This window comes from Ursus maritimus, unplaced genomic scaffold (genome assembly GCF_017311325.1).
Source record: "Ursus maritimus isolate PB19 unplaced genomic scaffold, ASM1731132v1 scaffold_7, whole genome shotgun sequence".
Lineage (NCBI taxonomy): Eukaryota > Metazoa > Chordata > Mammalia > Carnivora > Ursidae > Ursus > Ursus maritimus.
Genome location: NW_024426885.1, coordinates 54,748,831 through 54,774,192, shown reverse-complemented (window position 1 = coordinate 54,774,192; position 25,362 = coordinate 54,748,831). Strand labels below are relative to the sequence as shown.

Below are 25,362 nucleotides of genomic sequence, written 5' to 3'. Positions count from 1 at the left end.
AATGAGCTAGAAGCTAGTGGGGCTGTGACGCCAGGCCAAAGGAGCATGTGTGCCCTCTGCACGAAGGGAAGAGAGACACGGTCTGAGCAGAGGGACCTAAAGAGATGAGAGAAAGAGGGAGACAGGTAGTCAATCTGTCCCCAGATTACTGAGGTAGGAGGTTGTAGGCCGTCTGGTAACTCTGTCCTGTTTCTCTGCAGGGAGCTAGGGAAGGTTTTCTGAGGGCAGCGGCCTAAGACATGAGTTTGGAAACTTATCAGTGTTTGTGAGCAGCTGGAAATACCACCTTCCTCACCAGGTTTTTTGAAACGTAAATGATATATAACTTTTGAGAAAGGTCTTTGCAACCGTTAAGCACTTCCCACGTTAATCACCCATAGGTCATTTAACAGGTACAGACAGTAAGTTAGGATACAATAAACCGAATGCCAGAAAAGTTGTCTTCCTTTGTGGGAGCTGGCAACAGACCCTTCTGGAGCCATCACCTAGTTTCACCCGGATACAAGGCTGGAGTTGGGGTGATTTTTGCTTAAACCTTGACTGCAGCCCCCTGCTGGCGCTCCTGTCCTCCCCAGTGAGAACTCTACCTTATCTGGAGCCTGGAGATCTGTGCAAAGGAGCTGCGGCGACACCCCGCCCGCACCAGCTGCTCCTATATTTAGTTACTGGTGTGGTCACTTGGGAACTTTAGAGCCTGGCAGCCGCTCGGAAGGGCAACTCGAGCCTCCTGAGCCATGTGTGCAAGCTCCCCCAGCGCTAGCTCCTGTGGGTCCTTCCGGCCACGCTGGGCAGGGGAGCAGGTGGGAAGGTGAGAGGCGGAGGGCTGGATCGGATCCAAGTAGCCCCGAAAGCCCTCGAGACCTGGACAGAGTTGACCCACTTTTCCACCCCAGGGAAAGCAGCCCGCTGGGGCGTGAGTGGGACCGGCTGGCGCCTGGTTTTGAGCCTCGGGGTTCGCAGCCCCGCGCGCGCGCTCTGCTCCAGGTACCTAGGTATCCTCCGGCCGCGCCTCCTAGGAATGCACGCCGGGCCGGGCCAGGCCAGGGTCTCCGCACCTCGCGCAAGGGGCCCGCCTCACCCGTCTACCCCACCCCCCGGAACCCGCAGCCAATGGCTCCTCGTCGCCAGCCCTCCGCACGCGCGGCAGGCGGGGACTGGGGAGAATAAAGCAGGGAGAGGGGCGAAAGCTAGCGATCGCAGAGCGCTGGGGACTCCCGCGCTGCCCGGAGGCTGGGAGGCATGCCCTGGGACCGAAGCGAGTCCCGAGAGCGCTGCTTCAGGAACGAAATACACAACAGCTTCTCCCGGCCCGGGCGCCTCCCGCGGGGACGGAGGCCTGGCGCCGCTTCCCGGGCTCCCTACTCCCTGCCACCGCGGCGCCCACCTCGCGGGCAGCCGGGGTCCAACCGCAGTTGCAGCGGAAGTCGGCGCGGCGCCGGGCCCCTGGGCACTGCAGAAGGCAGCTGATACACCGCTGTCCTTTCCACCCGGTGACCTGGGGGAGGGGCGGGGCGCTGCAGAACCGGGGGTTCACTTTCCCCTCGCCCCCAGCTCCCAGCGCTCAGCCTCAGACTGCATTATTTGGGGGCACAGCGTGGGGCCCGGTTCTGGGCTGCTTTCTGCTCCATTACAGCGACAATGCCTCCTAGCGCCCTGCGCAGCGCAGTCACGCTCCCCGTGCCGGCGGCGCCCCATGCACAGTGGCGCGCTGGAGCGGGCGGGGCGGGGCGCGCGGGACCGCGGTTTCTGAGCGGCACGGCCGCTCGGCCAATCGCCGCGCCAGGATAGGTGCCGGGGCGGGAGCAGCGCGCGCCCGCCGCGCGCAGCCAATCAGCGCGCGCCACGCCGCGCCCCGAGCGGCGCGCGCGGGAAAAGTGGCCCGCGCGCTCGTGGCAGGGTGATCCGCTTTGTGTGCGGCTTCTGGAGGGAAAAAGCTAGGGAGCGCGGGCGTGTAGACCCGAACGTGCTACACGGATCCCGGGATCGATAGGACTGAGGCTCCGGGTTCTTCTCAAGGCAATGGAGTTGAATTGGCCAGATCAGGGGTACTTTGAGAAATGTGAAGATGGGGAATAGAAAACTTTTCATGGGATGGCTTCAGGTGCCCATTCGGGTTTTTAGAGACAATAATTCTGGCTACCCTAAGTTATCTCACCTCTCTAAATCCCAACATTCTCCACTATAAAATAGGAGTTAAAGTACATAAAACAGGGGTCATTGCGAGGACCAATACATGACATGTTTCATGCAGTGCTGAGCATGACGGCTCAGAGAAAGATGGCCGCTGCACAGGCCTTCGCTGATGGAGGACTCACCATATACCCTTTACAAGACACTATGGAAACCACGAAAAAGGCGAGGCCCCTGACTCAGCCCGTGACAATGATCAACATGTCAAATGCTCTAGTAAACAGAAGCATGTACTAAATATGTAGGAGTTCTGAAGAAAGACCATTTAATTCGGTCTCCAGTTTGGGGCAAATAAGGAACACACATTCCCCTGGGTCTTGATGAATGTTATGAGTTGAATTGTCTCCCCAAAAAGAGGTATCTTAAAGTCTTAACCCCCAGTACCTCAGAATGTGACCTTATTTGGAAATAGGGTCATTGCAGAGATTAGTTAAGGTAAGGTCATACTGGAGTAGGGCATGTGTGGTGTTCTAATGAGAAGAGACACACAGGGAGAAGGGCGTGTGAAGACAGAGGCAGACGGCAGTGATGTGCCCATAAGTCAAGGAATCCCAAGGACTGTGTGGGCAAGGACCCAAAGCTAGGAAGGGGCAAGAAAGGACACAACTCTGAAAACACCTCGGTTTTGGACTTCCAGCCTTCAGAACTATGAGAAAATACATTTCTTTTGTTTTAAGTCACACAGTTTGTGGCAATTTGTTACAACAGCCCTTAGAAACTAATACAATGGGCGAGTAGGAATACAGGGAAGAGGATGAGAAATGTCTCCAAAGAAAGTCTTTAAACCCGAATGCCTAGTGTATGCAAGGTCCTCTGTCTCTGGGTATGACAAGATCAAGGAGACACAGAGCCTGCCCTCAAGGGGTTACCACTCAGGGGAAAGGCTGAGCAGCCACGTTTTCTGACTCCTTCCCCGGAAGACTGTCTATGGAAGCCTTTCCCCAATCTCATCATCACTCTATCCCTGCCACATATATACCAGATACCAGATATTAATAACAAGTGGATCGAGTCCTGTTCTACCCAAGCCAAGATCCTTACTGCTCTGGACAAAGAGGACCCTGCCACTTGTTTCACTTAAAACCACCCTTGCAGGGCACCTAGCTGGCTCAGTCAGTAGAGCATGTGACTCTTAATCTCTGGGCTGTGAGTTCCAGCCCCATGCGGGGTGTAGAGCTTACTTAAAAAAAAAAAAAAAAAGGAATAAGAAAACAGCTTTACATCTCTGGCCAATTTCCATACATGGATATCTTCTCTTCTCCTACAGGCCACAGGCCTGAGAGCGCCAGGCTAGTATTTCTGTGCATATAGTAAGGGCTCAGGAAATCCACTGACTTATCATGGCCCCCGCCTGAGTCATCCCACATTTGTGCCTTATCATATTCAGTCCTCTCTCCCAGGTATTTCACCTGAACCCTCCAACTCCACATGGAGAAGACTCCTGCCCAGCTCAGAGGCTGCGTCTTCTGTGGCTGGTGTGTTTGCTTCTCCAGAGTACTTACTGCAGTATGCCCATTATTATGACATCTCTGTACATGTCTTTTCTCCCAAGACTCTGCCTGATTTCAGATCAACCAGAGCTTGGCACATAGTAAGTATTTGTATCAGTCAGCACTTTCTATTTCTGCATCATAAAACACCCTAAAGTGCCGAAATGTCTTTATTTTTTTTTTTGAGGGAGGGGAGTGGCAGAGAGAGAGAATGAATCTTAAGCAGTCTCCACGCCCAGCGCAGAGCCCAACATGGGGCTCCATCTCACAACCTTGAGATCATGACCTGAGCTGAAATCAAGGGTCAGACGCTTAACAGACTGAGCTACCCAGGCACCCCAGAAGTATCTTAAAATAATAAATATTTATTTCGTTTATGATTTTATGGGTCAGCATTTTAAGTTGGGCTCAGCTGGGCAGTTCTTCTGGTCTCAGCTGGACTCCCTCATGCATCTGGGGTCAGTAGCTCAGTAGCAGAGGCTTCTGCTTCCGGGGAGATGGATGGCTGTCAACTGAGGTAACTGGGCCACATGTCTGTCACCCACCAGCAGACTAGCCCAGGCTGGTTCACGCAGAGCTGTGTGGTTCCAAGAGCAAGAATGGACACATGCAACGTCTCTAATGGTCTAGGCTCAAAACTGGCACTACATTACTCCCACAGTTGTATTGACTAAACCAAGTCATGAGTCCAACCCAGGTTCAAGTGTGGAGAAATAGATTCCATCTTCTGATGGCAGGACCGGCAAAGTCACGTTGCAAGGAACATGGATATAGGGATGGGGAGAGAGAGAATCAAGGCTAGTTTTGCAATCTACCGCAGTGCTCGATAAATATTCCTGTGACACCCAGCACATAGTAGGTGCTCAGTCAATATTTATCACGGTGCTAAGATTTTCAACTGTGATGTTTACTGATCTCATTCAACACAGTCAGTTGGCAGAATGTTCCCTCTCACTCACAGGTTATCCATTGCCACCTTCAGTTCTAGAATAACTAATGAGAGGATCAGGAGGACAGGGCTGTGCAAGAGAAGGTTCCTGCTCCCAAACAGAGCATCTTTGGAGGCCTGGTCACGTGAGATGGAAGCCATACACCTTCACCTATCAACAGAGAGAGGCTTGTTTGCCAGAGCTTGAACATGGCCCCTGCTGATTTCCTGAAAGTCCTGTGGCTCCCTGCTGGATAGGAAGCCCATTGTGCTGTGACCAATTGTTATCTGGCTAGTTCCTGAGGGTCTGCCCCTCGCCGAGCAGGATAAATCCTCAGGGTAGCTGTGGAAGGGACACTGTCCTGTGGCCAAAGCCGACAGCTCAACTCCAAAGACTAGGAGCTCTAGTGAGAACCACTTCCCATCAAAAAATTACTAGAATCAATCTCAAGGCCTATTGTGGGCCTACTTATATCCCCCCAAAAAAGATATGTTAGAGTCCTAACCCCCAGGACCCCAGACTGTGACTTTATTTCAAGATACGGTCTTTACACTGGTAATCAAATTAAAATGACATCAGTAGGGGGGGCTCCTAATCCAATATGACTACTGTCCTTGTAAAAAGGGCAAATTTAGACACAAATAGGAATACGGAGAAGACAATGTGAAGAGACACACAGAGGAGAGGGACATCCACAGGCCAAGGACTGAGGCCTGAAACAGGTCTCCCCTCAGCCTCAGAAGGAACCAGTCTTGCCAACACCTTGATTTCAGACTTCCAGCCTCCAAAACTGTGGGACGTTTATGGCACTCTGTTACAAGCAGCCCTAGAAAATGAATACCAGGCCTTAAATCTCTCCCTTTCCATTCTGTTCTTCTCATATTTGTTCTCATCGTATACCCCTTGAGGGAAAAGTATGTTCCGGTGGAAACAAAATATGAAGTCCCATTGGCATGTGTAGCCAGATCCTATGCACTACCTGTGCCTCCCTGAGCCTTAAACCTGGAGCCATGCGTCTGCCCAGAGTTGGGTGAGCCCCAGGCAGGAACTCCCAGTCGCTCCAAGTCACTCTCATCCTAAGCGGAAGAGCAACTCACTCAGTCCCGCTTCCAGAAGTTTCAGCCTGGTCCCAGGTACTGCCCCCCCCCCCCAGGGTCCCCTCCAGTACTGCAAGGTTTGCAAAGACGAGCAGGAAGCAGTCAATACCCTCGAGACACAAGCACTCTGCTATGACAAAGAAGATTCCTACGAAAAGTGACTTTAATGAAGTATTTCTCAAGCTGCAGCCATTGCTGACATTTGCTCTACCCCAGCCCACCCGCTGGCGAGCTTGAGCCATCGGTAGACTCAGAGAGCTCATGCTGCACACTCCCTCCCCGCTCTGCATTCAGTGGTGCTACCCTGGTTATTGGGAATAGCATGGTTAGAAGGTTTATACCATGGAAATCAGCACACACTCTAAATCAGGACTTTATTTCTTGGTTTACCAGCACATGATACTATCATTTACTTTTGTTTCCTTTAAATTGACTCATGGTTTAACTTAAAAATGTTTATTTTAAAAGAAAACTTTGGGGGTGCCTGGGTGGCTCAGTCAGTTAAGCATCCAACTCTTGATTTTGGCTCAGGTCATGATCTCAGGGTCATGAAATCAAACCCCCACTGGGTGTGGAGCCTGCTTGGGATTCGCTCTGCCCCTCCCCACCCTCCCTCTCTTAAAAAAAAAAAAAAAGAAAAAGAAAAAGAAAAGAAAACCTTATATCCTTACTACAAATGGAAATAGAATCATTTGCCATAGATAGAAAGTAACCTGAAAAATAAACACTGTAAGTCAATTATATCCCAATAGAACTGGAAAAACTTGTTAAATATAATTAAGTGAATAAAATGAAACAACATTACTGTTGCCTGCTGAAGGCCTGCTCCTGAGGCTGTTCTCTCTGTTCTAAAAGGAGGCTAGCAAGTGCTGGGGAGATAGCAAAGACACGGCAGGGCCTTAGTTAATTCAAAACGCTTGGAAGAAATTTAAAAAGGTTATCACTCTCTCAAAGCAGTGCTCGTGGACCTCCAAGAATACAGGTCCCACCTTGGGAAAGACTGTCCCACTACAACAGACAACTAGGAGTTCAGCAATACTAAGTTAAGAGTTTCAAGGACGGGCTGCTCCCAGTTGACCTGCCCACTGCAGGAAAACAGACCCCTTGAAGAAGTCTTCAAGGATCGGTTGAACTGCAGTAGACACAGAAGGCCAAGAAGAATGTGAAAGAGGGAAAGGAGTAGGGAAGGGAAGAGCACTCCCAGAGTGGGGCTCAGCCTGAGCACAGGTTTAGAAGCCAGAAAGCATAAAGCATTCCTGGGAACACCCAAGTGCCCACCTCTGGCTGAGGCCGGGGAGATAAGGAGCCCTGGGAACAGGACGCCAAGGTACCCTGAGCCCTTGTGAGGGCCTTTGCTGCCAGGATGACAAGGTGGTCCTTGATTTCCTGGGTGTTTCAGTTAGCTTTTGCTTTGCAACAAACCACCCTGAAGTTGAGCAGCTTACAGCAACAAACATGTGTCATTTCTCACAATTCTGTGGGTCAGCTGGGCAGTTCTGGGCTGAACTGGCTGGGCTGACCTCTGCAGTCAGCTGGCAGCCGGCTGGGGCCGGATGGTCTAGAACAGCCTCACTCCCGCATCTGGCAGTCAGCAGGCTGTTGGTGGAGGGGCCTCAGTGCAGACAGACTGGGGCCTCTGCTCCACATGGTCACTTATCAAGGACCAGCCCGGTCTAAAAGGCAAGCCCGTAGTGAAAGCATTTTTGAAGCCTCAGCTAGTGGCACAGACTTTCTGTTAGCTCATTAGCCAAAACATGGTCGAGCCCAGAGACAATAGGGAAGGGCCACTGAGGGGGTAGATATAGGGAGGAGTAAACATATTGGGCAAGGGAGTGACAGGTCACTTCCTTCCAGAAGCACTCTGGAAGGAAGGAACAGAGCACAAGATGATTTGAAATAATAATGCCAATAACAGCAGCAATAATAGTTCATACTTAAAATGTCACCTTTTCTACCACATACTTTGTGTTATCTATACCATCTTTACACACACACACACACACACACACACACACACCTGCCAGTAGTTCCATTTTAAAGATAAGGAAACAAAGGCACACAGAAGTTAAAGAGTTTGTCAAAAGTCACATGGCTACAAGTGGTAGAATTAGAATTCAACTTCAGGTAGCCCAGTTCCACAGCCTGCGTGTATAGTGGCCAGACTCTAGAAGGGCCCATGCAAGGGGGTGGTCCATGCGAGGAAGACAAGGACCTGACTTAAGGTAGCTGTAGAGAGAACAGAAAAGGGACAGATGCAAGAGATACTTCCAAGATAGGTGGGACAGCGCTTGGAAATGATGTGGGGATGAAAGAGAAAAATGTGTGAAAGAGGGGTCAGGTGCGGGGGACTGGGCTGTGCCCTGTACAGATCAAAGGACATGTGGGTCTAGGGCTGACTAAAGAGCAGGAGGATTTAAGGGGTGTTCAGAAGACCATCAAGGGCACATCCACTGGGAGCTGTCCAAGAAGGTCTTGGGAGTAGAGTCAGGAGGTCCGGAGATAGACCAGGGCTGGAGCTCAGGGGGCAATGTCACTGGTCTCAGGCCCGGGGCAAAAGCACATGACAGGAGAAGACCCCTCAGGGACAAAGAGGGTGGCCACAACGAAGCTATGGCTTCTGGCAGTCCTAGACTAGGGAGTGGTCCCAGAGGCTCCCAGGGTATAACATTGAAGGAGCCACTCTCTCTCAGCTGCCAATCCCACGCTCGCACAGCCTCAAAGTGTCTCTTTAGGTTTTGCGTCACCCCAGCCCTGCCCCTAGCTCAGGGGTCCTAGTGAGAAACTGAATGCCAGAGACAGGCCTGCCTTGGGACTTGGAAACAAAGCACATGGAAGCAATGTCACTGTGGAGAGTATTCCCTGCTCCACCCCCCATAGTGTCAGAGGTCACTATGTCTGCAAGTACACATCGGACACCCCATTCTATTCTCAGGGACTATCTCAACTAGCAGACAGCTAGGCTGCTGTAAAAAGACCTGAAAATACTTCAACTTAAATAAAAGAATTTGTTTCCCTCTCTCCTGAGACAGGTGATCTAGGGAAGGTTGACAGCTCTGTTCCAAGCAAGTCATCTAAAAACCAGGATGGCCGGCTACTATGTCATCTTCAATATGCTTCTTTCACCTCTGGGTCCCAGGCTGCTACTGCAGTTATACCCTTTCAGAGTTGGCAGGAAGAAAAAAAGAAAAGGTCCAGAGAAAGCCAGTTTGCCTTTAAGGAGATGACCCAAATATTGCCGGCATCACTCGCCTTCACTCCCCATGGCCTGGATTGGTCATGTGACCACACCTGACTTGGAGGGAGGCTGGCAATATAGTCTATGGCTGAGTGATCATGTGCTCAGTTAAAACTTGTGTATTTTATATGAAAAAGAGGAAGGGGGAAATGGATACTAGGGAACGATTAGCCTCTCTGCCAGAGGGAGGGATTTGGGGTAGAGGGTCCTACAATTCAGTAGGTGGGAACTAAGCCAAAGAAATAAATCTTGTTTTTCATGCTCAGACTACTGGGGCCCAGGGAAACATGGCTCATAAATATAGATCCTGTGTCCGAGTCTACTTACGAGCTGCTCGAGGGAAGGGCAGAGATTGACAGTAGAAATAGCCTTTACCTGGCACGGGGCTGGAGACCCTACATACTTAGGGAATGCTTTTAGGCCAACTGTTTATCAACGGGCCGGGAAATTATTAAAGCATCCATTCTCTTTCTTCACCCTTTCTTGTAGACCAGCTTCTCTCATCCCTGACTCCGCAGGATATTGGCAGATGCTATTGGTGGCCGTTCCAACATCGCCTGCCTTCTATTTCCTCGTCAACAGAACCCCATTTTGTTCCGGGCAGCACTATGTCAATGGAGTCCCTGCCTTCCCTGCCACTCTTGAAACCAGAGGAAGCCATGTGTCACAGTCAGCTCGATTGTACCCGTTTCCTAGGCTGCCACGACAAGGTACCACAGACTGGGTAGCTTGAACAATGGGCATTCATTGTCACACAGTCCTGCCGTGTCCCACAACTGGTTTCTTCTCAGGGCTTGTGAGGAGAGGCTCTGCTCTAGGCCTCTCTCCTTGGCCTGTAGATGGCCACCTTCTTCCATTGTTCTTTCACATGGCCTTCCCTCCGCGTCTGTCTGTCTCTGTCCACATTTCCCTGTTTTACATGGACACCAGTCACGTGGGGTTAGAACCCACCCTAAGGACCTCTTTTTACCTTGACTGCCTCTTGAAAGATGCAATCTCCAAATAAGGTCACATGCTGAGGTCCTGGTGCTCAGGACTCCAACCAATCTTTTTGGAAGGCCACCCATCACAGCAGTGAAATAAAAACAGAAATCAGCTGGAGGTATTTGGACAAGTGTTTGCTTTCCTGATAAAATGAGACCACTTTCTTCCCGCCTCAAGTGTGACTTTGATAGTTGCAGCCTCAGCAGCCATCCCTGACTGTGACAGGGGTCCTGAACCCCCTCCAGCAACCTCAGAACTCTGGACATCTTGTCACATAGCTTTTATTCAGGATTTTGAGGAGCTATGTCCCTTATCTGCAGCTGAAAGCATTCCTAACCAGTCCAGCATCTCCCTGCACGGTCGTTCGTTCCCCTGCATCCGTTAGCAGACTTTCAGAACCTTGTATGAGAGCATCCCCACTCGTCTATCTTCCAATGCCTCATTCGGTGAGTCATGTAACTTCCAGAGCAATGGCGAGACATGGGCACACATCGTCTACCAAAATGCCTGAGAAGGCTGGGCTTTGAAGAGACGCAATATTGGAGCTGAGTGGGCCACAGAGGACTGAAGACCTCAGCCAGAAGAGTATCTGGAACAGGAAGACGAGTGGGGTGGACAGGAAAGGGAAGTAGGGGGTAGAGGCAAAGAGTGGACAGGTCCAGTTACACTCCTTACTGCAGAGACGAGGGAAGGGGGATTTTCCAGGATTAGTGACATGGCAGAGCCTCGAGGAAATCCCAGGGGAACTTCCTCCATTGCTGAAATACGACAGTGTAAAATCAGGCTGGATCGAAACTGGGGAATATCTAGTTCAGGTTTAGCAAACTCAGATGCTTCCAGGGTCCAGACAGGAGCATGAGCTAGCGAAGCCACAAGTGGACACTGTGGAGAACAGTCCACTGGAGGCAGCAGCTCTAAGTCAGCTCCCAGTCTTGATCCTGGGCTCTGGGCCCAGAATTGCTATTTCTGATTTTTTCAGAAAAGCTAGAAATCCATTTTCTTATGTTGAAGGCTCCAGGTTTTTAAAAAAATTTTTTTTAAAGTAAATTGTTTTATTTATTTTTTAAAGATTTTATTTATTTGAGAGAGAGAGAAAGAGTACGAGAGAATGAGTGGGGGGAGGGGCAGAAGTAGAAGCAGACTCCCTGATGGGACTTGATCCCAGAGCCCTCAGATCATGACCTGAGCCAAAGGCAGACACTTAACTGACTGAGCCACTCAGGTGTCCTGAAGTCTCCAGGCTTTTAATGTTGGAAACTCTTTAAACAATTTTGAACCATATATGAGCCAAATAGAATGCATCTGTGAGCTGGATGTGGTCACCAGAGTGCCATCTCGTGTCCAGCCCCATGTCACACTCAAAGCAGTAGACCACACTATAGTATCCTCTCCTCGAGGGCCTCCAATGACACAGAGTTCACTAAAAATCCACTAAACGCTGCATCTCCAAACATCAATCCACTTCTCTGCTTTAGCTTTAGAAAGAGCCGAAGATCACTTCCTCGGGGCGTCCGTTGTACCTTCCCTTTGCCTGCTACAATCATGCCATACAGAGGCAACAGCTACACCGGCGTCTTTCAGGCTCTCCGTATGGGACTAAGAGGCAGCAGCGATAGGAATGGATGGGTGCACGTCAATATTTAGGAGGCTGAGAAGGTAGGTCACGGTGACTGACAAGAGCTGAGGAGTGAGGAAGAGAGGAATGGAGGTTGACCTGTAGTCTCCGACAGGAGCGATCAGAGGATGATGATGCCATGTGCCAGGAAAGGGCGTGTGAGAGGGGAGAAGACTTGGAGCCGGGGGTGGGGGAGGGTGGAGCGGTAGGCTGGACTGACAGGATGCACAGTTATATGTGCATGAGGGACATCCAGGCAGCTGCAAGGAATATGGGCTGAAGCTATAGGTCGGTGAGCCCTCAGCGGATGCTGGTGCAAAAGGAGTGGGACGGCTTATGGGACAGAGGTGTGGGATGAGAAAGGTGGGGACCAAGGGCAAAACCCGGAGAACATCAACATTTCCATGAGGCGCAGTAGGGTAGCAGAGGGCAGATGAAGACCACAAAGGAGATGCCAGGAAGGCAGAAAGGGAAGCAGAAGAGACCAGTGTCCAGAAACTCAAAGGAGGAAGAAGGGCTGAGAAAAAGAGCACAGTCAGATGAGGACCAAAAAAAGTCTGCTGCATGTGACATCAAAGCAGCTTCCGAGCTATTGCAGGGGAGAGGCCCAGCGGAAGGGACTGAAGAGTGAATAAATGGAAATGAGAGCGTGATAAACCAGCAAGTGTAGACAACGCCAGAAGCTTGGCTGGAAGGTAGGGAAGAAAACATGGCGATCGCTAGGAAGGGCGTTGGGACCCAGAGAGGGAATTTAAAGCTATAGAGACTTGGGCATGTTTAAACTCTGATGCCAAAAAAAAAAAAAAAAAAAAAAAAATCAGAGGAGACAGGAAAAGTCAAGTTGAAGATACAGGAGAACACAAACCTAAACTCTGAGGCTCCTCAACCTTATTTTTAAACTGAGTTCTGGATAACCCCGTGTCTTAATCTGTTCGGGCTTCCATAACAAAAATACCATAGATTGGGTGAGTTAAACAACAGAAATGTATTGTCTTATAGTCCTGGAGGTTGGAAAGTTCAAGAGCAAGGTGCCAGTTGATTTGGTTTCTGGTGAGGTCTCTCTTCCTGGCAGTAGATGGCTGTCTTCTCACTGCATCCTCACGTGGCAGAGAGAGAGAGCTCTGGTATCTCTTCCTCTTCTTATAAAGGCACCAGCCCTATGGTTTAAAGCCTTACCCTTAGGACCTCTTTTAACCTTAATTACCTCCTTATAGATCCCATCTCCAAATACAATACTGTGTCTGAGGTTAGAACTTCAACACATGGATTGGGGGAGAGTGGACACAATCCAGTCCCAGCACCATGGACTCACCTATCTATTATGGGGACAAGCTATTTGGCATTTTGTGGACCTTGCTGGAACTGCCACGCTGAAGTTCCCTTCACCTTGCCTACCCCTCCTTTCTCCCCCTGCATTTCCCCAAAGTAGAAACTCAAGGGGGGGGGGGACGTTGTTAAGAGAGTTGCCTGGTGATCAAAATACAAGATGTTCCTCTGAAAGGAGGAAGAAGTCTAGAGCTTCCAAGAGAAACACACTCATGCCAAGCCCTGGGGCTGGCTCAGTGTGACTGCTGTAGGGACACACTGTTCCCACCAAGGATGCCCCCAAATACACTCTTAGCTTCAGTTGCCCAGATATGTCATGATAAAAGTAAGGTTTGGGGACTCTATTATCCACTTTCTCCCAAGTCTAACCACCGAACAATCCCTGTCTCTCACTACACTTGTCCCAACTCCTCCTGATAAATTATCTATTTATTCACCAGGGAGTTACTGGACATGGTCATGTGGCAGGCACTGTGCTAGTCCCTGGGGAAAAGCAGAGACCATGATAAGCTGCTTTCATGGACCTTACAGTCTAGTGAAGGGGCAGATAGCAATTAATCACACAGCTATAACTGGACAGGTCGTACAGGGGAGGCACGCAGTGACCTGAGAGCCTCTAACAGGAGAGTGGGCCCTGGCAGACAGGGACGGGAAGGCTGCCCTGAGAAAATGCATCCGAGTGGGATGGGGATGATAAGGGATGAGAAGTCAATGAAGTGAATGTTAGAGAACGTATTGGTTTTCTACGCTCATATAAAAAATCGTAACACATTTATACAGTTTTCTTTTTTGAAACTAAAATTTAGTGACATAAAACAATACATTTATTGTCTCACGGTTTCTGCGGGTCAGGAGTCCTGGCACGGCTTAGCTGGATCCTTGGCAAAGCTGCAGTCAAGGTGTGATGCGGGGCTGCGTTCTCACATGGAGGCTTGACTGGAAGGATCCATGTCTTAGCTCCTTCAGGCTCTGGCAGAACTCGTTTTCTTATGGCAGCAGGACTCATGGCAGCTTGCTTCTTCAAAGCCAGTGAGAGCAAGAGTGAGAAAGGTGGGGGTAGGGGAGGACTCTAAAGTGAGTCCACCAGCAAGGTGGAGTCTTACATAATTAACATAATCACAGCAGTGACATTCCATTGCCTGTGCCGTATTCTGTTGGTTAGAAACAAGTCACAGGTCCAGGGGCGCCTGGGTGGCTCAGTCGTTGGGCGTCTGCCTTCGGCTCAGGGCGTTATCCCAGCAGTCTGGGATCAAGCCTCACATCAGGCTCCTCCACTGGGAGCCTGCTTCTTCCTCTCTCACTCCCCCTGCCTGTGTTCCCTCTCACGCTGGCTGTCTCTCTCTGTCAAATAAATAAATAAAATCTTTAAAAAAAAAAAAAGAAAGAAAGAAACAAGTCACAGATCCCTCCACACTCAAGGGTGTGAATGCCAGGAAGTGAGCATGATGGTGGTCACCTTAACATCTGTTCACCACAGAGAACCACCAGGCAAAGGGAATGGCACATGCAAAGGCCCTGTGATGGGAGGGAGTGTGGACCACTCGAGGAACAGGAGCACAGGAAATGAGAGTGAGAAACGGAGGGGCTGAGGCCAGACCATGCAGGGCCTTCCTCAAGATTCCAAGAATAATGGGAAGCCATGGAAGAGAGGGTGGTGACGTAATCCAATGTGCGCTTCTAGTCGGTGCTACCCCAGGGCTTCTGAGCTGAATTCAGAGTGGATGAATAACCCCACCCGAATCCAGCCAGAAGACCTGGATACAAGTGTTTGTCACCAAGGCAGCTAAGTCCCATAGCTGGATGGAAGCTCCATGAGGTGTGCCCTTGTTCACCCCTGAACCCGAAGTTGGGGCCATACCAGCATCTGAGCAGATATTTCCAAATGAGTTCGTTGATGGAGAGATGGAAGCCAGGTGTCTTGTTCAGAGCCTGCATGGAGATCAGATCCCTGGAGTCAGTCTTTCACTGTGAATTTGACGGTGCCTACTTAGTCATCATAAAAGGATGCCCACTGAGGGGAAAAAAAAAAAAAGGACTCCCATTGAAAACCCTGGACTCAGGGCGCCTGGGTGGCTCAGTCAGTTGAGGGTCCGACTCTTGGTTTCCAGTCAGGTCATGATCTTGCAGTGGTGGAGTCAAGCCCCGCATAGGAATCTGTGCTCAGTGGGAAGTCTGCTTCGGATTCTCTCTGTCACTCACTCACTCTCTCAAATAAGTAAATATATAAAATCTTAAAAAAAAAAAGGAAAGGAAAGGAAAGGAAAGGAAAGGAAAGGAAAGAAAAGAAAAGAAAAGAAAAGAAAAGAAAAGAAAAGAAAAGAAAACCCTGGGAGAGCAGAAAAGAGAACAGAAGCTCCCTGGGGCCAAGTACCTCTTGCTCCAACATGGCAAGCACCCACTCTCAGCTCCGGGCTCTCAGGCTCTGTACACTGTGTGCTTTGCCTTCAGGCCGTGGTTGGCACGGGGCATGGCACCTCACTCACTGTCTGGATGACAGTACCTTTCTGTGTACTGCCATGACGGTACTGTCAGAGTGCTCTCTCTGGTTGGAGCTCAAGGTCTCAGAACTGGAACATACCACTGGACACGGTATGGCATTAAGCATACTGCCTGCTTTCTTCCTGCAGGCCTGGGGTAATACAGGGAGGACTGTACCATGAAGAATCTTCTATTTAATATTGGGATGGAGAGGGAGAAAGACAGGCAAGACAGGTGTTGAATTGTAGTAAACAGGCAGATAATAAACTGACTTCGAGGGAGGACTTTATTATGCCAAAGTGACCTTGAACAAACCGAACCTCATTTTCTGAAGTCCACAGCTACAGACTTCTGTTGGCAAACCTCCCAAAGAGGAAATGCTGAGACTGAAGCACAGGCCCTCTGGCATACCCAACGGTCATGCTGCTACGCCACCTGCCCCTCTTCTCCCAGCCTCACGGCCCCTGGCAATTTCTTGGAACTGGATTGGTGCCTAATCACCATGCTCGTTGGCCAAACCTTGGCTGGTCCGGACATGTAATCCTTAGAAGAGCACTCTGGGTATGAAGGGTTCGCCCTCCCATTTTTCAGAGGACAGAATAGCTTCAAAGCTCACGGTCATACAACAAGCAGGTGGGAAAGCCAGCACTGGAACCAAGGCATGTCAAAGCCTGTGCAATGGTAGACTGTTCCCAACCACAGCAAGAAGCTAGAGAATTTCTATAGACATAACAGGTGACCTTGGGCAAGCTAGCTTCTCTAAGGCTGCTCCCTCGTCTGTAAAACACGCATAATAATACCTACCTTGTATGGCAGTGGGAATATAGAGATAAGATCTCTAGAAGGCCTAGTATAGCACCTGACTCAGCCTGGACACCTATAAAAGTTACCTATGATTGTTATCACCTTCTGAACACATTCTGTCTCTTCTGTTTCAGGAGTTCAGGAAATGGATGCTGTTCATTGCCCAGTGCATTCAGAAATATGATCATAAAGAATGGGTACCCAAGAGGCACCTTCACCCAAGGTGAAGGAGGAAATGCACAGGATGGCCAGCCAGAAGCAGGAACACTAGTCCCAGCTCCATGGGTCCTGGCTGCATGGCTTCAGAGAAATCAGAACCTCTTTAAGCCTTAGTTTCTTTATCTGTAAAATGTAGGTGAGAATAATAAGCAGTCTGCCTCCATCACAGGGCTGTGGCTCAGCTTACGTGAGATGATGGTCCGAAAGTGCTTTGTAAAGTGGAAAAGTGTTATCCAAAGGTAAGGGGTGATTATCCTTACGATGATACAGATCTTGCGTGGATGGCCTCATGACAGAGCGTGGGGCCGGCCTCCCTCTGCCCCTGGAGAAGACAGAACCAGAGGGAACACAGGCACCAGATAAATGCAGGGAGAAGGAATAAGTTTTAGAAAGCCCGGGTGGCCAACCACTGAAATAATAGACTCTAGAAAGGACATCCCTGGGTCGGGGATACTTCCATTTTTTGCAACTCCAATTATATTAATAGATGTTAAACATTCCAAGAAATGGCTGCTCATATGTGGTGTATTTTGTATGTTCGATCAATAATTTGCATATTCAAAGGCAGGACATCAGGTATGGACCTTGGGATACCATGACTGTGGGGTCACAATTGCCCTGGCAGCTTCCCAATCGCCAGCTATCTAAATAACCTCATTCTGAGATAATACCCAACCAGTATATTTGAGGCCACACGAGACCCCACTAGTCCCCCGTGGTAGGCTCTGGGGGAGGAGGCAGAGATACCTTTAAATTCTCATCTGACAAATAGACCATGGATATCCGTAAGAGGACTACTGCTCGGTCCTAAAAAGGAATGGACTATTCATTTGTTTCCAAGCAAAACGTTATGCTGCATGAAAAACTGACATCTTACGTAATTCACATGGTATGATTCGATTTATGCAAAGATTTAGAACAAAGTGAATCAGTTGTGATAGGAAGCAAATCAGTGATTCTTGCCTGGGGTTTGGGCTTTGATGTGGGGGTTCACTGCAAAAAGTTGAGGGAGATTTCTGGGTGTGATGAAATATTCTATATCTTGACTGTGGTGGTGTTTGCAAGAATGGAAACATTCCTCAAAACTCAGAGGCAAGCACACTTGAGAGGGCTCCATGTCAAATACACCATCACCCAATTGAGAAACAAAAATTCTCATCTGAATAGGAAGGGCCACACCAGACCAATCTGCCCTCAACTGAGTCTCCTGTTTATATCTCGGCTTCCACGAAAGCTTTTTGAAGTCAGCTCAGCACGTACAGGCCACAGGCTGGTTCTGAGCCAGGACCCGAGGGATGTGAGGCAAGAAGTCCTTGTCCTTGTAGAGTTAGCAGTCTTGCAGGGGCCAGGTGCAGAAGGCAAGAGCACTCCTGCACAAGGTGGGTACAAGTGATCACAGTGTGCACAGGGCACTGCGGGAGCTCACAGGAGAGAAGCGACCCTGGCTGGGGAAAGGAAAGTCAAGGAAGGTCAACCTAAATGGACTACTGAGTAAGAGTGTGGGCAAGGCGGGGAAGGGGTGGGTGAGGAGACCATCACTCCAGGCAGGATGTTCATTCACTCCATGGGACCTGCAGCACCTCTGTCTTGTTTACTGCCCTATCCCCTCCCCCAGAAAGTACCTGACACATAGTAGGTGCTCATTAAAGATTTGTTAAAGGACAGTATGAACAAATACGGGAGTCTGCAAACTATGGCCTGTGGGCCAGATCCCGCTGGCTGTCTGCTTCTGTTAAGAAAGTCTTACTGGACCTACACTCATTTGTTCACACGTGGTCTCTGGCTTCTCTCTTGCTACAACAATAAAGTTGAATACTTGTGACAGAGACCATCTAGCCTGCAAAATCTTAAGATAGTTACTCTCCGGCCTCTTATGATAAAGTTTGCTAACCTCTGACCAAAGGCAAGAGGGGATGCCTGTGGAGTTTAACCCCTAATTAAAGGCTAAGAGGAAGGAAATTGAGATGAGAACAGTCGAATGAATCTTAGTGTCCAGTTACAAAGTGTTTATACACATTTCCTTACCTTTCGTGAACGATAGGCAGATTGGTACATTTGATGCCTGCTGTGCCTTCTCATAATGCAGAGGCTGGACAGCTAAAAAAAAAAAAAAAAAAAAAAAGGCATTTTCACATTCCCTTGAAGCAAGACCCCCAGATGTGTGTTTCAGGGATTGGGGCTATACCAGCAGATGCCTTCACACAAGACTTGAATTCGGAACTGAGTTAAGTGGGGGGAGCAGCATTATTGCCCCAGGCATTCATTATCTGGATGGATCTAGAGGGCTCGTGTGGCCCTTTGAAGCCACTAGTGCGACAGCAGCAGCTCCATGATCCCTGATCCTGGCTATGGTGGGGCTGGCGGCTGGACCGGTAGCTGCTTACTCTCCAGCTTCCTGACTCTGGTCCAAGTAGCGGCTCTCCTGGGGGGTCAGTTCTGCAGGGTTCTGAGGGTCATTCCTGGAGGCCCAGCCTGGAGCCCATTCCTCGAGCGCACCCAGTTTGTTTTAAGTGCCCACTTCTCAGAATAAACCTCTTCTGTTATTGCAACTGACTCCTAACTGATAGGCTATTTAAAAACACGTGTTGTGTTCTTTAAATGAAACCAGGTAAACATACGCGTTTAGCTATTTACGTGTTTTTCCCATTAGACACCCCCTAAAGTGAGAGCTTTTTTTTTTTTTTTTTTTTTTTAAAGCATAAACCCATAAGGACTAAGAAGTCAGTACAGGATATGGCAGAAGACCAGTGAGAGCAACAACATTCTGGAAGCTGGAAAGCAGAGAGATGTGGGGTGACTGAGTCCACAGAGTGGGAAAGCGGGGGCGGAGCAGCGAACAGGAGAAAAGCCAGCTTTTATCAGCGCTCCAGGAAGGCTCACGGATCCGAGGCTCCAGGTACCTCTGTGGTCAGGGGTGCGAGGTGTGGCTGGACAGAAAAAGACTGGCTTAAAGTCTTTAAAAAGAACACCTGGAGCCCCCAGATCTCTTCCACTATCCTGCCCAGCTAAGCACCTTTCCCTCCGGGATAGCCACAGGTGATGGGAGGTTTATCTTTGAGAGAAGTAGAACAAGAGATACAGCAGGTGCTGGGGACACCTGGGGCTTCAGAGACGCCCTCCAGGTGTGACCTCGGGAAGGCGCTGTACTGAAGGAAAATGAAAGTCTGAATTCTGAAGGGACAGAGTCCCTACTCCCTCCCTGGCCCCAGCTTGCCTTTCAGAACCCGGGCCCAGTCTTCCACTCCCCAGGCAGGAAAATGAAGGCTGGTTTTTAGGGAACACTGACCAGCAGAAGATAAAACACCTATCTATATATAATGACATTTGGGGGACTCCCAGTGAAGTAGTTGGTCTGGATCTCATGACCGCACAGAGATTCTCACCCTGAGAACAAGCCTCCCCTCCACCTTGGAGCATCTTTTAAGTATTTCACCTCCTTGTGAATGGACGGCCCGAGATCATCAGGCATGTGAGGAAAGCTTCTAACCTGAAAAAAGGGGCTTAAAAACAGGCAGAGAAAGTAAACCCAAGGAACAGAGACAATGCAAGTCGGAAAAGACAACTCCAAAAAGACACCAACATTTCGGGGAGATAAAAGATAGTGCATTGTGCTAGACTGTTACATTGGCGGCCCCCCGTGAACTCTAATTCCCGGTCAGTGGGCTCTGATCCTCTTCTCCACTGCTTCTGGGCTTGGCCATGTGACTTCCTTTAGCCAAAGGGATATTAACAAGTGTGGTGCAAGTGGGGATTTATCAGTACTTGCACACTGGGCTTCTCTCGTTAAAACACTTATAATCAGGGCGACTGGGTGGTTCAGATGGTTAACTGTCTGCCTTTGGCTCAGGTCGTGATCTCAGGGTCTCGGGATCGAGTGCTGCGTCTGGCTCCCTGCTCAGTGGGGAGTCTTCTACTTCCTCCCCCTCTGCCTCTCCCCTCTGCTCATGCTTTCTCTCTTTCTCTCAAATGAACAAATAAAATCTTTTTTAAAAAACCCTGAAAATAAATTAAAAAAAAAAACTACTTATAATCTTTGGCCCATGGGCATGTGTGGTGGTTTTAAAATATGTCTACAAACCCTTGGATATGTCTCCCTGCAGAAGGTGGAGCCTAATTCCTCCCCAGAGAATGTTGGCCTTACTTAGTGACTCGATTCTAGTGAACAGAATGTGGTAGAAGTAATGACATGACAGGCGATTTCCAAGGTCAGGTCGTGAGATTCACTGTAGCTCATTCCTTGTTCCCTCTTGCAGTGTAATCACTCAGGAAGAAGCCAGATGCCATGTCACAATGACACTCAAGCGGCTCTGGAGAGGTCCACACGGTGAAGAACTGAGGCCTCCAATCCCCCGCCATGTGAATGAGTTTGCAAGCAAATCCTCTGACCCTGGTCAAGCCTTCAGATAAGTACAGACCTGGCAAACATCCTCACTGCAACTCCATGAGAGAGGGGCTTTCACATTCCTGACCCTCAAAGACTGAGAAATAGCAAATATGTATTCTTTTTTTTTTTTAAGATTTTATTTATTTATTTGACAGAGATAGAGACAGCCACCGAGAGAGAGGGAACACAAGCAGGGGGAGTAGAAGAGGAAGAAGCAGGCTCCTAGCAGAGGAGCCTGATGTGGGGCTCGATCCCATAACGCCGGGATCACGCCCTGAGCCGAAGGCAGGCGCTTAACCGCTGTGCCACCCAGGCGCCCCGCAAATATGTATTCTTTTAAGCCACAAGTTTCGGAGTAATTTGTTACACAAGTCATTCAACTTCTTTGAGCCTCAGTTCCCCATCTATAAAATGGTTATGATGATGGAGGTTACTGTACAGGGTTGTTTCAGGAATATATGAAGCAGTGGTATACACAAATTACTTAAAAGAGTGAGACATTGGAACTCCGTTGTGTCGCAGTTATTGCTCAGTTGCTTCTAAAAGTACTCTGCCAACCTACAATGGTCCCACTTCCTTGAGTTCCTCATCTGGGAGTACATTTCCCCAGAGAATGTCAGTTTAAGAAGCAAGTTTTTGCCAAGACAATTCAATGGGGGAAAGAATAGCCTTTTCAACAAATAGTGCCACATGGTCTGGTTATCCACATGCAAAAGAATGACGCTGAACCCCTACCTCACTCCGTACACAAAAATTAACTTAAAATGGAGCAAAGACCTAAGAGTAAGAACCAAAATTATAAACCTCTTAGAAAGAAACACAGGCATACATTTTTGTGATTTTGGATTAAATAATGGTTTCTTAGATATGACACCAAATGCACAAGCAACCAAAGGGGGAAAAATAAATAGGACATTATTGAAATTAAAAACTTTTGTACTTCAAAGGTTACCATCAAAAAACTGAAAAGAGAGAATGAGAGAAATTATTTGTAAGTCATATATCTGATGAGGTTCCAGTTTTTGGAGTATTTATAAAGAACACTTAAAACCCAACGAAAGGGCGCCTGGGTAGCGCAGTCGTTAAAGCGTCTGCCTTCGGCTCAGGGCGTGATCCTGGCGATCCGGGATCGAGTCCCACATCAGGCTCTTCCGCTGTGAGCCTGCTTCTTCCTCTCCCACTCCCCCTGCTGTGTTCCCTCTCTCGCTGGCTGTCTCTCTGTCACATAAATAAATAAAATCTTTAAAAAAAATAAAAAATAAAAAAAAAATAAAACCCAACGAAAGACAAATAACCCAATTTAAAAATGGGCAAATTATTTGAATAGACATTTCTCCCAAGAAGATACATTCTGGAACACCGACAGGTACATGAAAAGATGCTCGATACCATTAGTTATCAGGGAAATGCAAATCAAAACCACAACGAGATGCCTCTTCACACCCACTAGGATGGCTATAATCACATAGACAGATAATAACAAGTATTGGCAGAGATATGGAGAAATTAGAACCTGTGTACACTGTTGGTGGGACCATGAAATGGTGCAGCCACTCTGGAAAACAGGCTGGGAGTCCCCCAAATGGTTACGTCTACAGCTACAGTTTCATCCCTAGGTGTACACCCAAGGGAACTGACAACATATACTCACACAACACTTGTACACAAATGTTCATAGCAGTGCAATTCATACCATTAAAAGGAAGAAACCAGTAGCAAAATAGGGAGACCTATATAAACAAAGTAGATTAGTGGTTGCCTAGGGCTGAGGAGCTTGGAGGTAAATGTAAGAGACTGCTAATGCTTACTGGGTATCTTTTTGGGGTGAAAAAAATGTTCTGAAAGTAGATAGTAGGGATGATAGTTGAATGACTTGTGAATATACTAAAAACTACTGAATTGTCTATTTTAAAAGGCTGAAGTTTGGGGCGCCTGGGTGGCTCAGTCGTTAAGCCTCTGCCTTCGGCTCAGGGCATGATCCCAGAGTCCTGGGATCGAGCCCCACATCAGGCTCCTCCGCTGGGAGCCTGCTTCTTCCTCTCCCACTCCTCCTGCCTGTGTTCTGTCTCTTGCTGGCTGTGTCTCTCTCTGTCAAATAAATAAATAAAATCTTTAAAAAAAATAAAAAATAAATAAAAGGCTGAAGTTTGTGGTAAATTATATCTCAATAAAGCCGTTACACAAGAAAAGAGCAAGTTTTTAGAAAGGGTGTGAAAAAATTAGTTGAGTGTTGTTTTTTTTAGGGTATTCTAGAGGTGATGAAATCCATTCATACATGTACATACATAACCATGTGCATGCGCACATGCCCCCCCCACCACACACTTAATTTCAAACCAGAAACCAGAAAAGGTGAGGCTGATACCTTCTATTTGGGGAAAGAAGACACCAGAGCTCCTCAGAAGAAAATTCTAGACGTCTACTAATTTCAGTATGACCTTCCTAGGAGACAATTGTTTGTTAAACACTTTATATGCTTAACTCACAGGAGTACTCAGTGAGGTAACAGTGTTATTTGTCTCCATAATATGGATGAGGCTCAGAGAGTGTAAGTACCTTGCCTGGGGTCACACAGCTGTTAATGGGAGAGCTTCTTTCTGTACTCCAGGCTGCCTGTCAAATGAATTAAAAAACAGATGATACTTCCCTGTCTCTGCAATTTCAAAATTGTACCCTGGTGTCAACCTTATTTACTTCATTTCAATCCATATTCCAACCCAATCTCTGGCCAGAAAGATCTCCCTGTTCTTCCCAGAACGCCCCAATATCTATAATCAAAGAGAGATCAAGGAGGGGTTCCTGTTGTAATCACACACTTTGTAAGCTTTACACAGATGTAAATTAGTATCTCACCTTTTCCTTCCTCTAGAAAGGGCCTCCTCTCTCTCTCTCTCTTTTTTAAAGATTTATTTATTTACGTAATTTCTATACCCAACATAAGGCTGGAACTTACAAGTCTGAGATCAAGAGTCGCAAGCTCCACCACCTGCTGAGCCAGCCAGGCGCCCTGTCCTTCTCTTGACATGTGCAAAATCATACAACCATAGAACCTTTCAAGGTTGAGCTCAGTCCCCTCCAATGCTGGGGACCTCCCTGCTGCAGGGCAGGCAGGAGTTCTTCTTCCAGAGTTCTTGGACACTCACCACAAAATCAGCTCCATGCTCTGGCCCAACGTGACCATCAATCACAATATTTGCGTCACTGTTTAAGTTCCTTTCGTTTGTGTTTTTTCTAAGTAATTGTTCGGTGCTCTCAGTAGTGAGGCAGTAGCTGTTATACTTGGGCTAAACACTCAATATCTCTTAGCTTCAATTTTCTCATTTGCAAAATGGGAACGACTGTAGCCATGTTGGTGGTACCCGTGATTCTCTTTCCAATCCCATTTCGGGTGTCTTGTGGGCAGAAGACAACGCTGCCTAGAGCAGCAGTTCTCAAAATGTGGTCTGGAAATTCCTGGGGGTCGGTGAGGCCCTTTCCAAGATTCTGTGAGGTTTCCTCTTTTCAACTACTTATCTGTGTGAATCTGGGTTTCCTTCGTATATGTGAATCAAAATAACACATTACAACAGATGGAGTGCAGAATCCAACTGCCTTCTATGAAGCACACGTTAAAATGTTTGCCAAAATGGAAAACAATGCCACTGTTCTCAGTAATTTCTTTTTGTTTTGGAAAATAGAATTTGTAAAATAAAAATATGTTAACATGTAATGACATTACTTTATAAATTAATGAACAGTTTTAAAATCCTCAGTTTTAATTTCTAACACACTAATTACTAATACATATAATCCACACAAAGAAAAGCTCTTTGGGATCCTCACTAATTCTTAGGAATGTGAACTTTGAGACTGACAAGTCTGAGAACCCCTAGAGGAAAGAATAGCGTTCCAAATCGAGATTTTTCAGGTACCTCGTGTTCTTAACCTTACCCTGCGTTTCAGTTCCTTTCTAACACAGTACTCATCCTTGCGACACGGGTAGCTATTAATCTCTTTGTTTTCTTAATGTTTATATGTTGCATTATCTGTGTATAGATGGACTGTCTCTGGAGGGATACACGAATATATAGCTGGTACCAGTGGTCTCCCCGGGAAAGGGGAATTGGGAAACTGGGAGACAGTGGTTTAACCCTTCAGCTCTGATTTTTTTCCTAATACATCGCGCATGCATCGCCTATACTTAATATGGAGCAATTAAAAGTAAAATTACACTTTTGTTTAGATGGCTAGAAAACAGAAGTTGGCTCAAGTCAAGTGGTGGTGACCGGCAATTGGAAAAAAAGCCCGCCTAAGTTTTCCGCACTTACCTACTCTCGACTCACAAACATTTCGCATTGATTGCACCGCGCGTCGCGTCCGGCCCGCCGGGCTTCAGTCCCTCCCCGCCCTCGGCCCCGCCCCCTACCGCTTCGCCCCGCCCCGCCCCTTTACGTCACCTCCGCCGACCTGCTTCCCCGAACTCCCTCTGGCTCCCGCCTTCCCCCGCTTCCGGTCGTCGTCGTCGCCGCTGCTGCCGCTGCTGCTGCTGCTGGGGCTGCTGGCGGAGGCCGGAGGATCGGGCGGCGGCGGCGGCGGCGGCTGAGAGGGCGGCGGCGGGAGCGGAGCGGGACG

At 48.4% G+C, this 25,362-nt stretch overlaps 1 protein-coding gene across 11 annotated transcripts in view; it reads right to left on the bottom strand.

Moving 5' to 3' along the window:
* Positions 1-25,362, bottom strand: part of LRRC20 (leucine rich repeat containing 20) — a 115,596-nt gene that overhangs the window by 89,681 nt on the left and 553 nt on the right. For 4 of the 11 annotated variants that reach the window (XM_040623754.1, XM_040623763.1, XM_040623756.1 and 1 more), the window contains exons 2-5: positions 23,308-23,364; positions 23,117-23,193; positions 19,751-19,867; positions 18,393-18,464 (exon numbers count right to left, since the gene is read on the bottom strand). In XM_040623754.1, the coding sequence (XP_040479688.1) occupies positions 18,393-18,464; positions 19,751-19,784 (106 nt within the window). In that variant the 5' untranslated portion in view covers positions 19,785-19,867; positions 23,117-23,193; positions 23,308-23,364. Of the gene's footprint in view, positions 1-1,631; positions 1,650-13,702; positions 13,885-14,724; positions 14,878-16,554; positions 16,690-18,392; positions 18,465-19,750; positions 19,868-23,116; positions 23,194-23,307; positions 23,365-25,058; positions 25,178-25,362 lie in introns of those variants that run through there. The other 7 variants (XM_040623761.1, XM_040623757.1, XM_040623753.1 and 4 more) reach the window with 6 other exon arrangements.